At 41.4% G+C, this 21018-nt stretch overlaps 1 protein-coding gene across 1 annotated transcript; it reads right to left on the bottom strand.

The window, feature by feature from the left end:
• Positions 1-1420: 1420 nt before the first annotated feature.
• Positions 1421-19681, bottom strand: LOC146759819 (nuclear pore complex protein Nup153-like). The gene is made up of 15 exons (XM_085509692.1): positions 19468-19681; positions 16860-17108; positions 16090-16229; positions 15879-16007; positions 14133-14246; positions 13975-14019; positions 13833-13886; positions 12075-12221; positions 11071-11123; positions 8224-8353; positions 6364-6694; positions 4467-4835; positions 2890-3153; positions 2179-2338; positions 1421-1635 (listed from the first exon to the last, which is right to left on the bottom strand). Exons 1-15 carry the CDS (start codon positions 19664-19666, stop codon positions 1551-1553), a joined length of 2469 nt encoding a protein of 822 aa, XP_085365818.1. The 5' UTR covers positions 19667-19681; the 3' UTR covers positions 1421-1550.
• Positions 19682-21018: the final 1337 nt, after the last annotated feature.

The raw sequence follows: 21018 nt of genomic DNA, 5'->3' as shown, positions 1-21018 counted from the left end.
GCAGCTCCTGGGAGCGGAGCCGCTCGCCCTCCAGCTGGGCCTGCAGTGCCTTCAGCTCCTGCCTCTTCTCCTCCCGCTGCGCAGGGCAGGTGGGGGGCTGTGCCGGGCCCCGGCGGGGAGAGGGCCGGCTGCCCGGGAGCCCCAGGTCTTCCTTGGCTGTGTCTGGCACCTAGAACCAGAAAATCATAGAATAACAGAATGGTTTGTGTAGGAAGGGGCCTTCAAGACTCTCCCGTTCCAAGCCCATGCCAAGGGCAGGGACAACTTCCACTAGGTCAGGTTGCCCAAAGGTGCGTCCAGCCTGGCCTGGGGCACTGCCAGGCGTGTGGCAACCACAGCCTCTCTGGGCAGCCTGTGCCAGCGCCTCTGCCCCCTCATGGTGTCCTGTCTTCTTATATCTCATCCAGATCTCCCCTCTTCTACTTTCAGGGCATTGTCCTTTGTTGTATCACTACCCTCCCTTACAACCAGTACATCTCCAGCTTTCCCCAGTTCTCCTTCAGGCACTGGAGGGCCGCTCTGTGGTTTCTCCAGAGCCTCCCCTCCCCAGGCTGAACAATCCCCACTCTCTCAGTGTGTCATCTCACCTGGACATGAGCATCCTTCACGGCAAGTCGACTGGAGCCCTGCTCTGCACGGTGGCAGTGCAGAGCTCCCTCTTTTTCCTGGGAGCAGGACATTGCGTTACGGAGCACGTCTGCCCAGCTCCCCACGATGTAATAGGTGAAGAGCCTCCTCTCCAGCTCCAGCTGATGCTGGAGGTGGCGGATGCAGGCGGGCTGCTCACCATCCGTCTCCCAGCGCAGCTTGCTGAGGACGTCCTGCAGCTGGGCATGGGCCGCCTCGCTGCTGGGGGGGTTCCTCAGCACCTTGGCCAGCTGCTGCTGCAGCTCCCGAGCCTGGCACAGGGCTGCATCGCAATCACGCTGCAGCAGCTCCTTTGTCGCGCGCAGCTCGGCCTCCTTCCAGAGCAGCAGCTGCCGGGTCCCCGTCGCCCGCTGCCGCTGCTCCCACTCCTTCAGCTGCTGCTCTTCCTGGGCCTGCTGCTTCTCCCAGGCACAGCGCAGTTGGTCGGTCAGCAGCTGCCGCTCCCGCTCTGCCGCCTTCTGCAGTTCACATCTCTCGGCAGCCCAGCGGCGCTGCAGCTCCTGGCAGTGGAGCCGCTCGCCCTCCAGCTGGGCCTGCAGCACCTCCAGCTCCCAGCTGTTCTCCTCCTGCTGCACAGGATGAGCTCACATAGTGGTGCAGATGAAGAGGTATTGTACAAGCCATTCACTGTGCGGGCTATATTCATCTCTATAGCCGAACCATGCCAAGTCAGTGAAAGAAGTAACTTGCTGGATTCTAAAATAGTTTTGCTTGAGAACGGTGCTGTTGCCAACTCTAGTTGTTACAAAATGAACTACACCAGAGAGAGAAGGAAAGGGCAGCAAAGTTTTATATTTCTTTAGGCAGATCTGACTTCAGCTAACCCAGCACGAGGTACGATCCCAACAACTGAACAATGCAGGGCAGCAGCTGCTTTGAAAGTTGCTTTACCAATCTGCCGATTACTTTTTACATCTAATTGCAGTCTTTATCTTCCGACCGGGAACTGAAGATCCAGAGGCAGAGAAAATATTTTTTCCATTAGTCCTATGAATAGAAACCGGTAGCACAGAGTTAGGACAACGCAGAGTTAGCGCAACGACACATCATCAGTAGGGTAAAACTAACCTGTCTCACGACGGTCTAAACCCAGCTGACGTTCCCTACTGTTAGCTGACAGTTCAGTAGCAGCACTGAGCAGATATTCCAGAACAACTGTTTTATCATCTGGCTGCTCACTGCTCAGCAGCTGGCAACAGACAACGTATGATGAACGGGAAGAGAGTTCCAGAAACCAAAAGCAATGAAATCTCTCTCATTCAGCAGGTAAGCAGCAGCGTAACAGCTCAATTCAGATCTTATTTTTCAAGAACACTTCTCATGGCTGCATGATATTTCTGAGAGCTGTGCTGCTATAAAGCCATCGTTGCCTACTTAGCCAGTCACACTAACAGAGCGAGGATAGATGCTGTCCTTAGACATAAATTCCGAAGTACATCTGAGCACCTCACAATTTAACATCAGTAGAGGCTGCCTGCGCTCCACAGATAGTACCAAAAGCTCAAGTGAAAATCTGATTTGGTCTCTTACCCCACTGTAAACGTTGCAGGTTGGCTGAATGAAAATCCTGAAGAGCCGGAAGGTTGTACTGATGCTGCCGGTGCAGGAGGATTTGCACCAAAAGTAAATACTTCTGGGTTACTCGTGAAGTTGAAATTAGAAGTACTACTCCCAAACTGGAATACGGGACCTGAGAAAGACAGGGTAGAAGGAGAAGGGAATAAGAAAGTTGAAATTTGAGTTTGTTCTTTCCAGGAAAGTCCTCCCCTCCTTCCTCCCACCACCTCTAACATACATTGCTTAGACCTTGCTCAAGGCGGCACAGCTTGGGGTGGGAGGGAGGTTTACCAGAAATGCTAAGTTACAACAGGAACAACACCTAGACAACATCATTTGTTTCAGTAGAGCATCATAAAGAGATTTTTAGACTGCTGGCAAATTGCTAAGGAACTGTCTGCTGCTACCTGTACTGCCATTAGTCTATGGCTGCATGCACACAATATACAACAATGTACAACCTATTGGTGAAGGTAGTGTACCTCTCCGGCAGTAAGGAATCAGATGCAAAATACTTAACCCTGTGTCTACTCCCTCTATGGAGGGCAATTCTTACAGTAGAGTATGTACAAAAGGCAGAAGTAATTTCATTCACTAAACTTCAGCTGCACTTCATGGAAACCAACTCACTGACTAACCAAGCTCTCTTTGAGACCTGAAACGAAAAGGATGGTCAACACTCACCAGCATTGGAGGCGCCGGAGCCAAAACCTGGCTGTTGGCTCGATTGCTGTCCAAACACAGTACTGCTTGTCACAGAGCCGAAGGCAGGAGGCGCAGGCTGAGAGCCAGATGAAATCAGTGATGTCGACAAAGATCCAAAGCTGGGAGCATTTGGCTGGCCAGGGCCCTGGCTCTGGCCAAATGCTGGTAGCTGACTGGCACCAAATGCTGGTCCAGCAGCAGGCGCTGAAGACCCAGACCCAAAGACAAATGTAGAGGATGACCCTAAAGGAAAAGAAGAGAAATTTCAGTATGTGCTGAGTTGTTTTGTTTGTTACAGAGCTTTATGTTTGCAGCCAAGTAGGTAAAACAACAAACAGCACCTCATTCATGATAGGAATCCTACCTTTTCTTGTAAGTTACATGAAAAACAGCATACTTAAAGGAGTCAGACAATGCACACCTCAAACACGGGTTGTCTAGACTCAAATTACTGTTAGCCATTCAGGCTCTAGAAGCAGGCTCCCACAAATAGCACAGGCTAATTTGTATTACTAAGATTATTTATACCACGGGTAAAGAACACTCACTCACTTATTTGTATTATTTTAAGCGTTCAAAACACAGCTCCTGATCTACTAGAATGAGGAGAACGCCAATCTTTCCTCTCATAAGCAACTGCACCCCTTCCTCATCCAAATGTTTACAATTATCAATTTCTGGAGACCACATCAGGCTTGCAGGGACCTAACTGAGCTACCAGAATAATTCTGTCTCTCCATATAATAGCAAACAAGCTCATTCAATTAGCTGCTTTGGTTCTGCATGGCCAGCAGAAATAATGAGAAAAAAATACAGGACTGAGCTGTGACTTCAAACATACACATTTCTGCTGAGCAAAAAGAGACCTTCTAAATAGCGCTATTAATCTAAATGCAATTTAAGCAGACGTCACGCAACATAAAAATACCAACTGCTGCAACGTAACTCGGAATGGCTGATTGTTTTTCCAGGAAGGAAAACAGAAGTTAAGACGGACTAAAAGGCATTCCAGTACTTTTATGAAGATTTGAAGATTATGAAGACCAAGAAAATGAAGGACTGGCTATCGTGCTCATTAGAAGTCACGCTTTACAAAGCAGCAGCTGCATATATCAATACTGTGTTTGCAATATACACTTGTGAAGGGTGGATAGTACAAATCTTGATGTTATTTACAACGCTTGAAGAGTTTTAGGTATGGGAGAGAAAAATTCAAGTTAAAACTAACTTTTAACCTTCAGCACTGGATGGATACTGAGAAGAGGGAAATTCATTCTCACAATGACAAGTTCCTATGCAAATGAAAGCCAGTAAAGGATTATCCAATGCACAAAATATCACCACAGCCAGTTGATCCCTAAACTGTATTTCCCAGACTGCCTCAAAACTTGACCTGAGCCCCAAGCATTAGCACTGTTTATATATTGTTGGATGTAAATATTCACTACTTTTCTCAATTTCCACGCATTTTCCCTACCTGTTCTCCAGGAAACACTCTTTCCCTGCTCCACTTTTGTGATCTAAGAGCAAAAACAAAAGCACCTGCTTAAATGTACCTGTTGAACTCGATGTGGCCGTGGCTCCAAAGGTAAAGCCAGAACTTGCTGCATTGCTACTGTTGGCTCCTGAACCGAAGACAAATGGATTAACTGCTGCACCAGTGGTGGAAGATGTGGTGGTGGGTTTGTTTTCTTGAGAGAAGCCAAATGACTGAGATGCTGTAGATTCTGCAGAATTGCCAAAAGCGGTGCTGCTCACAGTGTTGCTGGCTTGCCCAAACACAAAGGGAGTGGGAACTGGTGCAGGGTTGGAGGAAGAAGTGACGCTGCCAAACAGGCTGCTGCTGTTGGCTGAAGTGGCAGGTACGGCTGCGCTGGAGGAACTAGAGCTCAAGAAGCTGAAGGATGGCTTTGCTGCTCCTTGATCTGAGAGGGAGAACAGAACATAAAACGCTGCAAGACGGCAAACCAAGCGCAACAGAGAGACCCTGTTCCAGCCACTGTACAAGGAGAAATGCTGGACGATGTCTCAACTATTATCCAGCTACTGTGGATTACATAAAATCCATGTTTAATACACTGATCGCTGCCATGTGCAATGAAAGGAATGGGAGAATTGTGAAGAATGATGACACCACCACAGTTCTAGGCTTTAGTAGTTACGGACACCAAGCACTGGCTATAACAACTGGAACCAGAATGAACCAGTACATCTCAGCTCCTCAAACAAAACTATTCTTCAGATGCTCTGAGAAGAACAACATGCATTACCTGCAACACTTCTGTAGTTTGCTAAATAACACAGCAAAAAAAAAAAACAACCCACAGTGGTACAGCTGCTTTTGTAGCCTCTCCTGAAATTACAGCCCTGTGCCTACAGCCCTAAAGCTGGCTAAGCCCATCATCCTGCAGCCTCACTCTTTTGGCTTAAGCTCACTGTAATTCAGTACTTTCAAGACCTGCTTTTGGGAGCCACAGAGAACAGCCCCCTGTTACAGAACTGTCACAAAGTACTGAGTGCAATTTTACATTTAAAGTTATCTTTTAAAGTATGCAGTTCTTCAGCTTTCCCTAAGCTTCTGCTCTCTCATTATTACACCTGACCCTGTTCTTGATTTCCCACTGCTGTTTTTCCAGAAGTTACGGACCCTTTTCATCTATGCCACTTTTAAGGGACTCTCTACTGTGCTGAAGAAGGCTCGTTAAAATCTCATTTTTACACAAGGTGTTTCATCAAATTTCCATGGTTAAATCAAACTCCAGAACTTCAACTCAATCATAAGAACCATAACCCCATGCATTGCTTTTATTCTCTCTGTTCCTTCCCTTATAACTTCCAAAGTTAGTAGAAGTGAGTAATGAACGCTGTTCTGCAAACCATGGCTGATAAGTCATGAAATCAGAATCAGAATTCTTCCACATGGCAATTGTTACTAAAATCTTTCAGCCCGCTCTTTCAGAAGGTTAAAGATGCACAAAACTGTGTAGTACCTATTAAGCAATTTCCACACCTTCATGGCAGTAAATTGCAGCAGCACAGTTGCAAGAACACATGAATGAGACACCTCCTCACATCCCCTTTCACTATGAAAACCATCGCATGAGGCCTCTGTCACCACGCTAAAGACTGTACCACCAACTATGCTGCTAGCACAGAAACCATACAAACCATCCATGCTCATGTGGGATGCAATACAGGTTCCTTAATGTGTGACATTATGTATATATTTTTTGTCTAAACCTAGTCTTAAAACTCACTGAAATCAAAACAGGAATTCTACTAATTGTCTATACGTCAACAACTGGAACACAAATCACACTGCACAGAGTAATTAAGCTTTTTCTAAAGCTCCAGTACATGAACCCAGCAACTCCTACAGATTCTGTAACTTATGACTTCAGAGGTACCATCTGAGGGACTTAGACAACTGAAGACAAAAGATATTCTGCTTACCTGAAGTATTGGCTTGGGCCCCAAATGAAAAAGTTGGCTTTGCCTGCTCAGTTTCTTTCTCCGATGGTTTAACAAAGCTGAAGTTGAACATAGGTTTTGCTGTGCTTTCTTCTTTGGTACATTCAGGCTGCCCAACGGAAAAGACAGGTTGTGCCTTTGACTCTTCATTCTCAACTTTCTTCCCAAACAGTAACGGAGGAGCAGAACTGACAGAATCCTGTTTCTCTTCTGTCCTTCCCAAAACAAACTGCGAGGCAGGAGCCGACTCCGCGTTACCAAAAGAGAAGCCTCTCTTTGCTGCAGGAGTTTCGTCCTTTTTCTCATCTGATTTCTTAAATGCAAAAGAAGCTGATGCAACTTCATTTTCTGCCACAGTTCCAAAACCAAACCAGACATTTGCAAGTCTAAGACTGACAATCAAAAAACTGCATTTTTCTCTCCAAACTGCAATACAACTCTGACTTACTCAACTCAGTATGAACTAACACCAGTTAATTTCATGAGCACCACAGAAGTTAACTTGCAAAAGAGCAGATACAGACTCATACAGGAAAGCATTTATAGCATACAACATAGATTCACCTTGTTCATCACTGATGTTGAAACAGTGCTTGGTGACGATGAGACAGTACTGCTAGTCAGAAAACTAAAGTTGAATGGAGCCAGAGATGCAGTACTGATGGGTAGGGATATTTTTGGGAGTACCGGTTCCTCCACTTCCTAGAGTTGTAAAGTAAAATTTTTCTCTTTTACAAAACATGCTACTTTCTCATCCTGCTCCGCTCTGATTCGCTACAACAGCGAATTTGGAACAAATATAACATTTAAAGTATTGTGTACTGAACCCACACAACAAAACACAAAATACCTACAAAGAAAACTACAGATGAAAGAACATTACTCTGGTAAATCCAGCCTATACCACATGTAAGGATGCAAATCATATATCAGTACATCTTAAAAACAACAGCGTTTGTTCTTGCCTTTTAAGCTATTTGATAACCAAGACTGAATGAGTTAGGGTTTAAATGAGAACTGCCAATCTAATCACAGGCTGCACAGAAGCACCAAGATCTAAATAGAAATGAATGACTAAGCAGAGGGATAAATTGGTACTACAGACATTCAAGCGTATCCTACGACTTACAAGTGTTTCACTATTATGGTCTGAAAAGTTAATGGAACTTAGCTATTTTTATCTGCATCACTATTTTATTTGAATTACATAAACATACTCCATTGTTTATGATTTCTTTATATTGCATCAGCTAAAAGACCAACATAAAGACTGACACTAAAGATACAGTCATAGGCAGCTCAGATAACATCCAATCAGAAAAATAATCTTGAATATTTGTGGCTACAGTTTGATAAAATAGATCTTTTCCCCTTAAAACAGGAAAAAAACCCTTTCACTACAAGTTCAGTAAGTATCAGCAATCCTAAGTCATCATTAGCAGACATGCAGAACACCATTTTCTAATTCTCTTTTGGACTCCTGGCCCGTACAAGACTTAAACAGGAAAGAATAAATTCAATAAACTTTGTTTACATACTTGACACTTGTTTCAAGTATCGCTGCATTATAGAAACCATACAAACCTCCACCAAAACATTCCTACTCTTAGGATTCATTCATTTAACTGCTAGCGGGAAACTTCCTAGTACGAGGAATCTCCAGCGTAGCAGAACTACCAATTCAGAACTTCATAAGCAAGGTTCAGAGTAAGTAAATACGAGTTTGCTCTGAAACCCACAAGAAAAAATCCTAAGGCTGCATTCTTATCATTTACTATGAGGCAATAAAACTGATATACTTCAGTCATCTCAAAGACAACAATCAATGCAAGAGTCACCTACCTGTTCTTGTCCAGACTTTGACACGTAGTGCACTCCTCTTACCCTTCTCATCTTGCCAACACCACTTACTCCTGAAGACAGACCATTGGATGCAGGAGTACTGAATTTGGGGTAGGTTGAATTGCTAGCACTGAATAACAACACATGGGATGGGGTTTAAAAAAAAAAAAAAAAAAGGAAAGAAAAATAAGAAAAAATTGTCAATTTCTTTTTGAGCTATTGTAGCCATCATTAGTCCTTGAAATGAAACCTCTTCATCAGAATCAGAAGAAACAGTTAAGCTGCTTCAAAAGTTCCTAAATGCCGGTAAATACAATTACTGCTATATAGAAAATCAAGTTTTAAAAAAGAACAGGAAGGAAAATGACATACATAAAGTTGCAACATCCATATGGAAATAATGACTAAGCCAGAAGACCTGAAATAGAACAGCTGATTCATATCGATAATTTCTAATGTTTCTTTTAATTAGCCCAGACGTGGACTGGTTCTCCAGTTCTGTGATAAACATTAACTCTACAAGGATATAAAAAGAACAACTCATGAAAATACACAAAAAGTGCACATATGCACATAAGGGAAACACCGCCAACAGCAGAGCAAGCCTTTAAGATGGCAAGAAGTTTGAGAAGCAGCTCAGGCTTTTATGTGGCCATCAGCAGGAACAGCAGAGGTGTTTGGCTATGCCAACATTCCAGAAGTCTTTTCAGACACGAACACAGATCCCTTTTGTAATGCATACAAAGGCATTTCTCTGTTTATTATGAAAGCCTAGATCAAAACCAGAAAGATTTCCCAATGCAAGTGGTTAAGAGAAGAAAACGTACCCCAAACCAGAAGTGAAATAAGAAATAACATCAGAAGTACTGTGGCAACAAAATGAAATATCCCTGGGAAAAAAAAATAAATCATTATATCAATGCTTATCCCATCAGTTGTTAAAGTAATCTATTAGTTGACATTGGAAGACACCAGGTCCAGTTTCTGGAAGACTGAGGAAAAGAATCAGTCTAAACTTGTCAGACACTTGAAAGCAGCTTGATTAGCACTGTAACTGTTGAGGGGAAGCCAGATCCCTAAGGCCATAAAGCTCAGGCTTTTCTCTAAACCAAACTGTCAGTCAATCAGAATTCTGAAAAAAGTCTTATGTCAAAATAGATATTTGTACAGACAACTATAGCCTGCATATAATAGTCTGTTATCCCTCTTTCTCTTAACGCGTATCAGCTTCAAGGGGCAAAGACATTTGTCAGGCTTCAAGTAAATCCATCCCACAACCAGGCAAGTTTAAAGAACAAATAGCCCTTTGTAAGTTGAAAATAGTTTAACCAGTATGCCAGCTTATCTACTCTATGGACAAAAAGTAAGACACTGCAACATTGCAATAGTGCAATAAACATTGCGTACAAAATAAAATGCAGTATGTATTCTGAATCTCTACATGGAGGAGTAGAATGGATTTCAACAAAAGACGATTCAGAGCTGTTTGGAATGAAACCACAAGTCAAACTGAACGCCTCTTTTCATTAAGACCAAAACCTTAAAGCCAACCTCTCACACCCCTGACAAGGCAGCTGCTGTGAAGTCATACTTTTAAATGCCAAATCAAAGCGCTGAGGTGTTGTTTTGTTGGTTGTTTCATTTTGTTTTTTATTATGAGCCAAAGAATGCCCCAGGCCACACTGGAATTGCTTGGCAGATGAACAGAGCCCTGTTACTGTTGTTTGAAGAGAAAAATCCACACCCTAAAAGGTAACCTTAGAGTGCAAAGTGCCTTCAGTCAAGCTTTACAGAACAAACTATTAGTCCAGAAAGGAAAGCTATTGACGTTATCTGGAGAACTCATCCTACCTACCTAAACCAAGTAAGCAGTATAGCACAGATCAATCTCCTCTGGACAATTACAACTGTTAACTCCCTGAGAACTTCGTTTTAGGAACAAGCTGGCACTTGGCCTCAAAAGGTTCTGTAAAGCTCCGGGTTCTCATCCTAACTAAAACTAATAGGTCTTACTCCAGAGAATATCAAGATGGATAAATGGTTCCATTGCCAATAAGTAAACTGATAAACTACAGAATATCTGCCAAAGTGAAATTTCTTACATTGTAGACTTCATTGAAGTGAAAACTAAACTGTCTTTACTTCCTAAAGAAAAAAAGGCCTCCAATAGCAAATACTCTTTCTGCAGATACAGCATCGTAACTATAATGCTACAGTGCAATGGAAAACACAGCAATGACAGCAGGGTAGCTAAGTTCTAGGCTACAGAAAGTGAAGATAATCCCAAATGCAGCAGCCATGGATGTAGAAACAAAGTAAAAAAGCTGCTTGCCCTTGGAAGGCCTCAGGCAGGCAGGGATCTCCAGCAAGATACCCTCACCTCCACTGCCAACCCTTAAACAAGGTCTGGCTCCACACTCCTTCTGGTCACTGAGGTGCACTGCAGGTACCTGAGCTCACCTGGGTTGGCCCTGCCTCCCCCATCAGGTGCTCAATCACTGCTTCAGGCTGTGACTTAGCATTTCCACTACAATGACATACCTTGTTTCCAATCTTCCTATCCTACTAAGGATACAGACATGGGAAAGAAATCATTTCTGATACATCACTGATAATCTAATTTTCTTCTTGTTTATCTTCCTTCCAATCTTAAAAACAAATTTTTTTTCAAACTTATATTGATCTTCAAATGTGATTTAGACTTTACAGCTCTCAAAATACAGAATTCTTGTTCCCATTACTGAGAATTGTTACTGCGTTTTCTAAGAGACATAGAGGCAGAACATAGTGACAAAGGAGACAGTTTTCTTCATACAAGTTAGTCTTAAATTAATAGATCTGTCATACCTTTCAGATGGTTCTACACGCTGTTCTTCAGGCAAACTCTTCTCTTTCATTTCCTGCAAATTATTTCAAGATTTAGCTGAAGATATATACTATATGCAAAGTAAAGACAATGACTCGTATTGTTTTTTTGTATTTTTGTTTGCTAGCTTTTTAATTTATACCACTAAATACACCTCTAGCTAATAAATCTCGTTCCCTAATTCAGTATTCTAGGTACAGCTCAGCTACATTTGGGGGCTAAAACAAGTACTGCTGCTTCTCTTTGCATCGAGGATGAACTGACAGAACAGTTAACCACATCTGTCAAACTCTCTACCAAAGAACATAATTAAACAAAACATAACGATAATAGTATTGCATGGTAGGGAATCAAATCAAGTTGTTAATAAAGCTAGTGCTAGTTTACCGACCCTTAAAAAGGGCTTCAGTTATATCATTTATCAAAGAACAAAACAGAACAGCACAACCTTCCCTCCCCAAAAAAACCCAAGCAGTTGCAGCTATGCTCTTTTTTAGAACTCTTCTAAAGAAAGATTATGCTGGCTAAATGATACAGAGATTGAGAGGTTTCAAAGCAGTAATTAATCAGAAATGACCGTCCACTTTCATCTCTTCCCTATAAGGTCCACAGATTTAACACCGGGCCATTTTTACACTCAGACCAATACTGGGAATGCGGTGGTTTTTCAGAAAGAAAAACATAAAGAAAACTTTGTGTACAGGAGGATACAAAAGGAAAATGTCGCTTCTGTCTTTTAATATTCTTTCACTGAAAACAACCTGATCCTACAGTACATCATTACATTGTGAAACAACCACAAGCAACTTAATCATTCCAAAAATGTAATTAAATCCAGAAAAACTCAACCTATTTCTCAGTAGTTCCCACAGTTTTAATGCATATCCCAAATGTACTAGCAGTACACTCTGCAAAGAAAGAACATCTCGGTATAGGAATTGGTCAGAAACATTCCAGGCAGGTAAGGGCTGCAAAATTTACTTACTTTGTGCTTTGTATCTACTCTCTGGTGAATTTTGCTAGAATCAGCAGATGGAGTCAGAGATGGCTTGACATAACGGGCCAGAACTCCTGACAGAGAGATTGCCTTTGGTGTCACCACTCTTTGAACAGGTGGATGCTGAGATTCCATCTTAGAAAGGGAAGCGATAATCAATTTATTCTTTCATGCACCAAAACTAACTGCACTATTTATGGATGAAAACATTTACAGAACTATAAACATCCTATTAGTCTTGGAACTCAACTCTAAATGCATTCAACTCACAGAGGGAAATCACCAGAAAACCAGAGATCAAGTCCAGAAAGCTACACAGAAGCTACATAGAAGTAGCCAAAGCTTGACTAAATCTCATTTCAAACTTTGGCACTTAGTTTCATAGACAAAACAATTCACACTACCATAACCAAAATAACTCATGTTCCTACAATAGTCCCCTCTTTTCCTCTGCCTACACTGTGATAGTTTTTACTAGCTTAACCCATTGATTTATCATTCAAAGCATTAAGCAACTGATAGGGCCTTCTGAGCTACATACTACATAGATTTTCCTCCTACAGAGCCAAACAAACAGTAGAGCAAAAAGTAAAAAATGTTGTCAAATAATATTAAATTAATCTCATTCACTAATATGTCATCTAACATTTTAGATTTGTACTAAATAGATTTAAAGTACTTTAACTTCCCTGTTCAAAGTATTGCCCAGTTAGCTGTTCAGTACACCAAGAGCTATTCTGTCTGGTGCAGATCCTTGAAATAAGTGAAATGCCACATACATCACTGCTACCCACTGCAAAAGTTTTGCCTGAGCGTACAAGAGCTCTGTCAACCACACGCTCACTTCAGCAGGAAAACGGAGAGCCATGTCCTTCACAAATAATTGTTTTCATCACGGGCCACCCTTCTCCTGCCAAATATTATGAATCCTAGTATTGTGAACAGACAGTCTATCTCCTTTTACCCAGTGACAGCTGTGTGCAACATTCGTTTACTGCCTGACAACTTCAAGCTCCCTGTTGCAAATTTGGCAGATCTTTCTTAATGCCTTATCACAGGTGTGGTTCTACAATTTGACTGAGAATTCACACCAGATTTGCTTGCAGTTAATTGGGTAACAAGCTGTACTTTATTTTCAATAATCTTGCAATTTAGCACACGGCAAAAAGAAGGTGCAGGAAGTCTCAGATGTTTGGAAACTCTGAAGTGATTGTAAACTTAATTATACACCGATCAAGGGATTGTATAAAGGACAGAAATTAACAGTTTTCTTTCTCGTTATCTGGATGGTGATAGTAAACAGAAGTATTCTTTTTCTGTGCTTGAATCAACACAGAAGCCTGCACAAAATCTGTATGACCACTCAATCATTACTTTGCTATCTGTGATAATTTCTTTAAGATCAAGCTTTCCTAAATAGGAATTTTAACACACAGCTTCACTCCAAGATGCAGAACAAGACAAAACCACTTTATGCACTCTAGGAAAGTTGTTTCTTCATTTGACATATCAAGACACCACCACACAAAGATCACATAAATGTTTAACCTGAGTAATCTTCACAGCTCTTCATTTAGTGGAGGCAGAATGGCACTTTTTAGCTACACAACCAAGACATGAATTTATAACTGTAATGCTAACATTAACTTGTACTCATGCATACATTGCCACCGAGGTTTGTGAAATTTCTTGTGATAGCACTGAAGCAAAGACAATTTCTCAGCTTAAGACGTTCCTGGTTCTTACCTGTTTTCGTGGGGAATGGAAGCCCGTGATATACAGCACACTTCTGTCCACAGGCTAAGGGAAAAAAAGAAAGCCCAAATATTAGAGTTGTTTTTTTTCCCTGAGAGAGGGTTTCATGCAATAGGTTTGGTGGTCAACTTACAGAAGACAGTGGACTGGTAACAGAAGATGGAATTCTTTTAGCATCCTGTGGAAAAAATAATGCAATAAATTAAACAGGGCTCAACATAGGGAAGACTTTCATTCTTTACTGGCACATCTACTAAGTTTTACTAATATATTAAAAGGAGTGCTGCTTACTGCCAGAGGACTTGACATCTTCTCTAGTGACTGCAGGATGCGCCGTGCTGTGGAACTCGTCACACCATAGGATTGCACGTTTGCTTGTTTAGCTTTCATTTGCCTTACTGGTGTCTGAAAAAACAACATTGTAATTGTCATGCTGTTCAATTTTGAGTTAAACACACGTGTATTTTATGGCCCCAGGCTACACGAACAATATAACCAATATTCTCCGATGACAGAGAAAAACGCATTCGCTGGGAGCTCAAGACAATGAAAAAACATTCTGAGTTATAGCAGTTTAACTGGGTCTCCAATACATCTTGCACAGGGGATAAAACAAAAACAAGAAGCCCATATGTGTAGAAAGTAAAGATGGAAGATGTTATGACTGCCGGTGTCTCTGAAGCAGTAATTAGGAAAACTGAACTGAAGCAAAGGCTTGTGATCCAGACAGCGCTTTCACTAACAACACAGACCTCAGGAGTTTCATGATGGTACAATACCATCTTTAAATCAGTGTATATAACCACAACCAGGAGTTTTTAGTTCTACTTCTCTCTTGCCTGCATCCAGACATCTTAGGGAGACCTCCAAGGAAGAGACTCGACAGCCTCTGAATAGCCTGTATCAATGTTCCATCACCTTCACAGCACAGAAGTGCTTCCTGGTATCTACATGGAACCTCCAGTGTTCCAGTTTGTGCCCAATGACTCCTGTCCCAGCACTAGGCAACACTGAAAAGAGACCAGTGCTTCACCCTTTTGGCATCCACTCTTCAAGGATTTACAGACACTGATGAGATCTCCCTAAACAGGCCCGGCTCTCTCAGCCTCTTCCCACAAGAGAGGTGTTCCAAACCCCTCATCACCTTGGTGGCCTTCTGGACTCTCCTCAGTATGTTGCTGTAATCCACAGCATACAGGAATAAGTAAGCTACTGTCTCCTTTAAAAGCCTAATATTTTGGTTCCTATTTTCAGTATAACCTACAGTTACACTGCAAAAAGTTTAAATAACTGATCATAGAGGGCTCCCAGATTTCAGGAAGTTTTAAAAACAAGTTTTCAAGGTTTCCCATACATCAGAAACTTGCACTCTAGCTATTAAGAGTTGTCAGCATTCATTTACAGCTTCATTTCAGAACACCAAGAACTCTTATGGGCAAATAACTCTTTTCAAGAACAGTGCGAAACATTAAAAGAAAAAAGAATGCTACTGTTCACCTCGAGACTGGCATTTAGTCCTGCATGCTCCTCTCAGTATTAGAACAAAGGATCTGTAATGCTAATTCTAGATACAGTAAAGAGCAAACAGCCTCATACAATTTATTCATAGCATGAGCATAGATATGATTGTGTAATTTCTACAGATAAATATCAGACAGGTCTGACCACTGCAGCTTTTGCTACTATAAGCACAAGTTTTCAGTGTTGTGCTGTCATTGTTCTAATTGCATGACGTTATTTTAACGTGATACAGTTAGAGGTATACAACAGCACTCAAATGGAATATTTTTAAAGACTTAACAGAGGAAATCCCAACTACAAACATCTAGCTTTAACAGTCATTCTCCTTCATTCCAACAAATACTTACATAATAACCATTAAAATAATTTGAATAACAATTGCCATTTAAACTTCTGCTCTTGTAGGCAAAGAGGGAAGAATAGGAGCTGTTGCCACATTCTTGGCTCCCCTCTCAAAGCTACAGTGCTACTTTAATATTTCAACCACAATTTCTTACCACACTGTTTTTCTCTTACCTGATAAGGAGCAGCTCGCACTTTTGTCTGCCTTGCAGCTGCAGCCCTTCCACCATAAGTGGTCTTTCCAGGGAAAAATGGAGAGTCTCCAAGCTGGCTTGTCTTAAAGACAGAAGTGTTTCCAAGCGTCTATAGAAACATAGCATGGTAACTGGTCAGTAAAATGGGTATGCATTTCAAATGATTAAAACAAATACTGTGCAGTACTTACAGGAGAGAGAGCTCCAAAAGCAGATAAATTGAATGCAGGTTTCTTTGAATTAGACGCAGAATGTTGGGTGAGGGAATGAGATCTTTCAGCTTCTGCGGACCAGAGCAGTGGTGCTGAATTATTTTTTGAAACTGCGGTATCTGCCAAAAAGACAAACACTGGATATAAAAGCCTCGAGGACAAAAAGAACTCCCGTTATTAAGGATCACACTGACCTAAGCTCTTTAATACAAAAATCATTCCTTAGTGAACTCAGCATAAAACACGGCAGCACTGACAGCTGAAGCCTTCTCTCAAGAAAGGCCAGAAAAGCAGCTCAAAACTTGCACAGTCAGAATAGTTCCTTTATCTGCTCTTTGTGAAACACAAGAAAACAACCTGCATTGCCATTTGTCACCTGTAGTTACTCACTAGCTGTCTGTTGGACAGTAGCTCTTCCTTCTAAGCAATAAACCTAGTTGTTGAGCTAAAGCAATTCACTTTCACTTGCTACCATCCCAGTTCAATATTTACATACAACTAGCTGAGAGTGGGTAAATCAGAACTGATTTTTTTTGTAATACCAAGGTCTCATAATGCACTTCTGAACACAGTTACATTAAAACGTTGACTGAAACAAATACTTCTAAAACACTAAAAATAAAATGCAATTCTCACTTCCAAAGTTGACATTCACTTATTTACTAAGTTGATGAGGAATATGAATGGATGCAAAGTATTTCACATGATGTAAAAATTACACTAAAGCCTAAAAAAAATATGAAAATTACCTTTCTCAGATGCTCTACAGGAGAAGCCACTAGTTGCTGAGATGTTATCATCATCGTGCTGAGAGGTAGAATCTTTTATTTCTTTTACTAGAGACAGTCCAGGATTGCCAATGCCAAGTGAAGAAGATGTAGAGGGCTGACAGGGTGGCACAGTGGAATCTGACACGTTACAGTTCAAATGGCCCCGATGAAGAGAGGGCCTCGTTAATACAGCTGAACAGTTCAATGCTGATCTTCTCGTGGATGGTTCTAAATACAAACAGGGAGACGATTAGCTTTCCTATAGACGAGCTCATAGAAGCCAAAATCTGTTTTCTATCAACAGTCAAGCTATTGCCAAGATCTAAGCACAAAAATAGAGAAGCCAAATTTAACTTCTTCCTCATCCAGATAGAGTTTCAACTGTGTGACTATAACAGCAACACTACTTGCAATTCTGAGTATTAATATCACATTAAGAAGAAGTTAATTACGGGGCTTTACAACACCGGGCCCTGACTTCATGCTCAAGTACTTCAACACTGGATCTTTAACTAAATCAAACATACAGACTCCTTCCTCTTGCATGAAAAGCTTGCAATAAACTTTCCAAAATTTGAGACCATGCAGCAAATTGCAGACAACACTGCCGTTTACATAATCTCAGTACATTAGTTTGAATACAACATGAAAATGAATGTTTGCAGTACTTTTTATTTTTCCTTCCCAAACAAATCTACAAATCAGGTCATGCCACATGTAAACATTATCTCCTATCCATAAACTTTGGAGATTTTAAGTCAAGAAACAAGTAAGCATGTTTTCCTCTGGAACCAAAGGGTCAACAAACACTGCCAGTGGCCTGGAGGGGGTGGCCTCACAGCTACAAGTTGCTGAGTGAACAGGACTACTAATAAATATCTTGCCTGATGAAAGTTCACTCTCTCAGGAATCCTGGGAATTCAAAAGATTCTGAGCCGCTCTCCCCTTGATACTTGCACTGAAGCTTAAACTAGCTAGTTCAATCCTCATTACCGCTGCTGTAGCACTAATCAGTTCTCTGAAACATTAGCAGATTATGAGGACAGTATTGCTTGACAGTTTATTGGCCAAGCAAGGAATACATGCTGTAGCACGTAGGTATCTCAGAGCTGAAGAAATACATATTTCTAAAATTGCAGTAATAACTAATCTTAAACAAAAAACTGAAATATAGCAAGTAACATACACAGACAGCAACATAAGCTAGCAGAGGTCCCACACGGTCCACCTGCTTCCGATATTCTGGACTTAATAAGTTTGCTGCGCAGCTGTTCTTACTAAAAGGTCCTTTCACACAGTCCTGTAGAAAAGCCAACACACGCTCCTCAGTCATGAAGACATTATCTATTCCTCTATTCATACTTATTTCCTCAGGTCCTCTTTGTCGCCTGGGAGAAGAGGCCAAACCCCTCCTCATCACAACCTCCCTTCAGGAAGTTGTAGAGTGCAATGAGGTCTCCCCTGAACCTCCTCTTCTCCAGGCTAAACAATCCCAGCTCCCTGAGCTGCTCCACATAAAACTTGTGCTCCAGACCCCTCACCAGTTTTGTTGCCCTTCTCTGGATGTGTTCCAGGGCCTTGATGTCTTTCTTGTAGTGAGGAGCCCAAAACTGAACACAGTACTCAAGATGTGGCCTCACCAGTGCTGAGTACCATTGTTTACAATTACATGGCATTGGAGGCAAAGATACTTCCTCATTGTTTTTGACTCTGACAACAGAAGCAACCGACTTTCCACATTATCTACGATTACCTTTACATGCTCAGACTAAACTACTTTCCTTATTAAAAGATAAGTTCCCCCAACAGCTATCAAAGAGGAACCCAATTGAAAGCACACGCAAATTCACACAGCACGACTACAGAACCAGTGGGAGGAACCTGATTTAAAACAAAGATGAATTTTTAACATAGTACAGAGGCTGCAAGTCTCTGCCAAGAGTCCAAATATCTTTTCAAAGACAACAGCCTAGATACTAACACATATCTTAATTTTATTGAATATTGTAAAAATAATGTAATATATCACATGCATGAGTTCCCCAGCTCGCTATTAAGCTAACAAGGAGCTTTACTAAATTGATCAAAGTCCAAAAAGTAATAAACAAATAAAAAAATAAATAAAATTTTAAAAATCAAGACATGAGAAGAAATGTTTCCTCTGCCATTCTGGAATCTACTTTTTGTTTTCAGGACTTCAAAACAAATTAATGTTTTTAACTGCCTAAGGCAGTTAGACAAAGTCTAACAGGTCTTCTAAAAAATAAAACAGAAAATACAATTTAGCACACTTGTGAGTATTTTCAACGTTTCCTCCCTGACTAATAGAGTACATGAAGTCAACGGACGGCTTCCAAGAGTTGTAAGTTCTGTGCTTTACAACTGTATTTACAGTTTAAAGCTAAGAGACAGTTTCACAAACTGTTGTTTTGAGGTTTGGGTGGTTTTTTTGTTAACTTGCGGAGGAGGGGCTGATTTTAATTACATCAAAAACCCTCTTAGCAAATTCCTTTGGTTATTTAGATTTGAAACCAGAAATCTGTGAGGAAATAGAGATAACCAGAACACTATATGATTTTTCACATACCTTCCAGGTTAATTCCTGCTGGTTCAGGCGTGACTCTCCCATCGGTCATTATGGTATCTTCATCTCCACAATCGTGATGATAATTTACTGGATTCTCTTCCTGGTTTGTAGATTCATTTGTATCTGCACATTCATCTTCACTTTTATTAAAATACTTCTGTAGACCTCCTGGTACAATGTTTTTCACTGACTCCGTCATTCTGCTAATGATTCCCTGCTTGAAAGAAGAAATGCTTCTTTAATTACAGAAACAGACAACAGCATATGCTGGGATACAATCTTCCACAAACCTCAAAGACAAGAATAAGATGCAAGAGTTTGATCCTAAGTGTAGGATTGCTATGCTTCTGGGATGCCTAAAATTTCCCTAATATTAATTTCTGACTAACTATTAATATTCAAAGTTCCGAAGCTTCCATCAGAGTCAATTCACAAGGCCACCAGGAAACTATTTCTACATAACTCCTCATCTACATACTTGTTTCACAACTCTTCCTCCACACACTCCATTGGAAACCACCTAAAACAGAAGCTCAGCAGTTACCTGCAGTGATAGTGAGGATCATTGTATCTGCTATCATTCCCTGAAAACTTTAGCATCCCTTTCTGTCAAATCTCAACCACAGGCAGACAATCACTTGCAGCACTCCTTCTCGCACTGCTGACAACCATGGAGCTGCTTGGCTCCTTACACTACAAGCAAACATGAAGGCTGACTCAGCAACTCCAACACTGAAAACCAAGAACTGACACAAGAGTGAATGGAATTCAGCAAAAAAAATCTGTTGCTAACGGGCACATTTTTCCTAATGATCTGATATTCTATTGTTTATTTGCACAAGGACAGAATAAATACCCGTGGACAGTTTGAACCACACAGGATACCATGGAATGAACACATCCATCACAATTACTACCTTAAAATGCACACGACTACGAAATGCTCAGAATGATGCTATTCTCTTATATGCTAAGCCTCAGCTTCCCTGCAGAAACCACAAATGCAGATGATGCCAGAGTTCACAAGCAGTTCAACGCAAGGTGTCAGCAGAGCGGCTCCTTCTAATCCCCCAGCCCCTTATTTACACCCTTTTCCCTGACACACTTCACTTTTTACCAGGGCTACCAATGAAAGAGCATTGGGACAAATCAGACAGGATAATATTTGCAAAAAAGAGCAAATGCTCAGGACACAAACAGCACCCAGGGCTGCGTTCCTTCACAAAAGGCACTGCTTCATGTAGTCAGTAGAAACTGACTCAACAACTTGAGTTCAAGAAAGAGAAGAACTGGGTCCTGCAGAGGCAGGGCAATGAGCAGGTTTACCCGCTTCCCTTCATGGCATCTTACTGATGAGAGGGTGCACAACCACCAGAGGCCGTTGTCAAAAACTCTGTTATCTTCTAGAACTCCCTTGCTGAACAGATGTGAGGGACCTGCCACCTCAACGGCATCCTCTAAACGACTGGAATACTTGATGGTGAACACACACATTTTGTTGTTGGCTGAGTCTCCACCCACAGAGCAAGGCTCCAACTCAAGACAACACTG

This window comes from Coturnix japonica, chromosome 9, assembly GCF_054131305.1.
Source record: "Coturnix japonica strain WE chromosome 9, WE-NBRP24, whole genome shotgun sequence".
Taxonomy (NCBI): domain Eukaryota; kingdom Metazoa; phylum Chordata; class Aves; order Galliformes; family Phasianidae; genus Coturnix; species Coturnix japonica.
Note: the sequence above shows the minus strand (reverse complement) of the source record. Positions and strands in the feature narration are given on the sequence as shown.

Bases quoted from the DNA above. Each gene is read 5' to 3' on its own strand.
- LOC146759819 (XM_085509692.1), bottom strand. From the start codon at position 19,666: ATGACGGAGTCAGTGAAAAACATTGTACCAGGAGGTCTACAGAAGTAT. The intron at 12,222-13,832 runs GTAAGAACCAGG...TCCCTTTCTAAG, and splicing joins TCCATTCCCCACGAAAACAG to ATGGAATCTCAGCATCCACC. The intron at 3,154-4,466 runs GTACATTTAAGC...CTTTTCCTTTAG, and splicing joins GGCCACATCGAGTTCAACAG to GGTCATCCTCTACATTTGTC.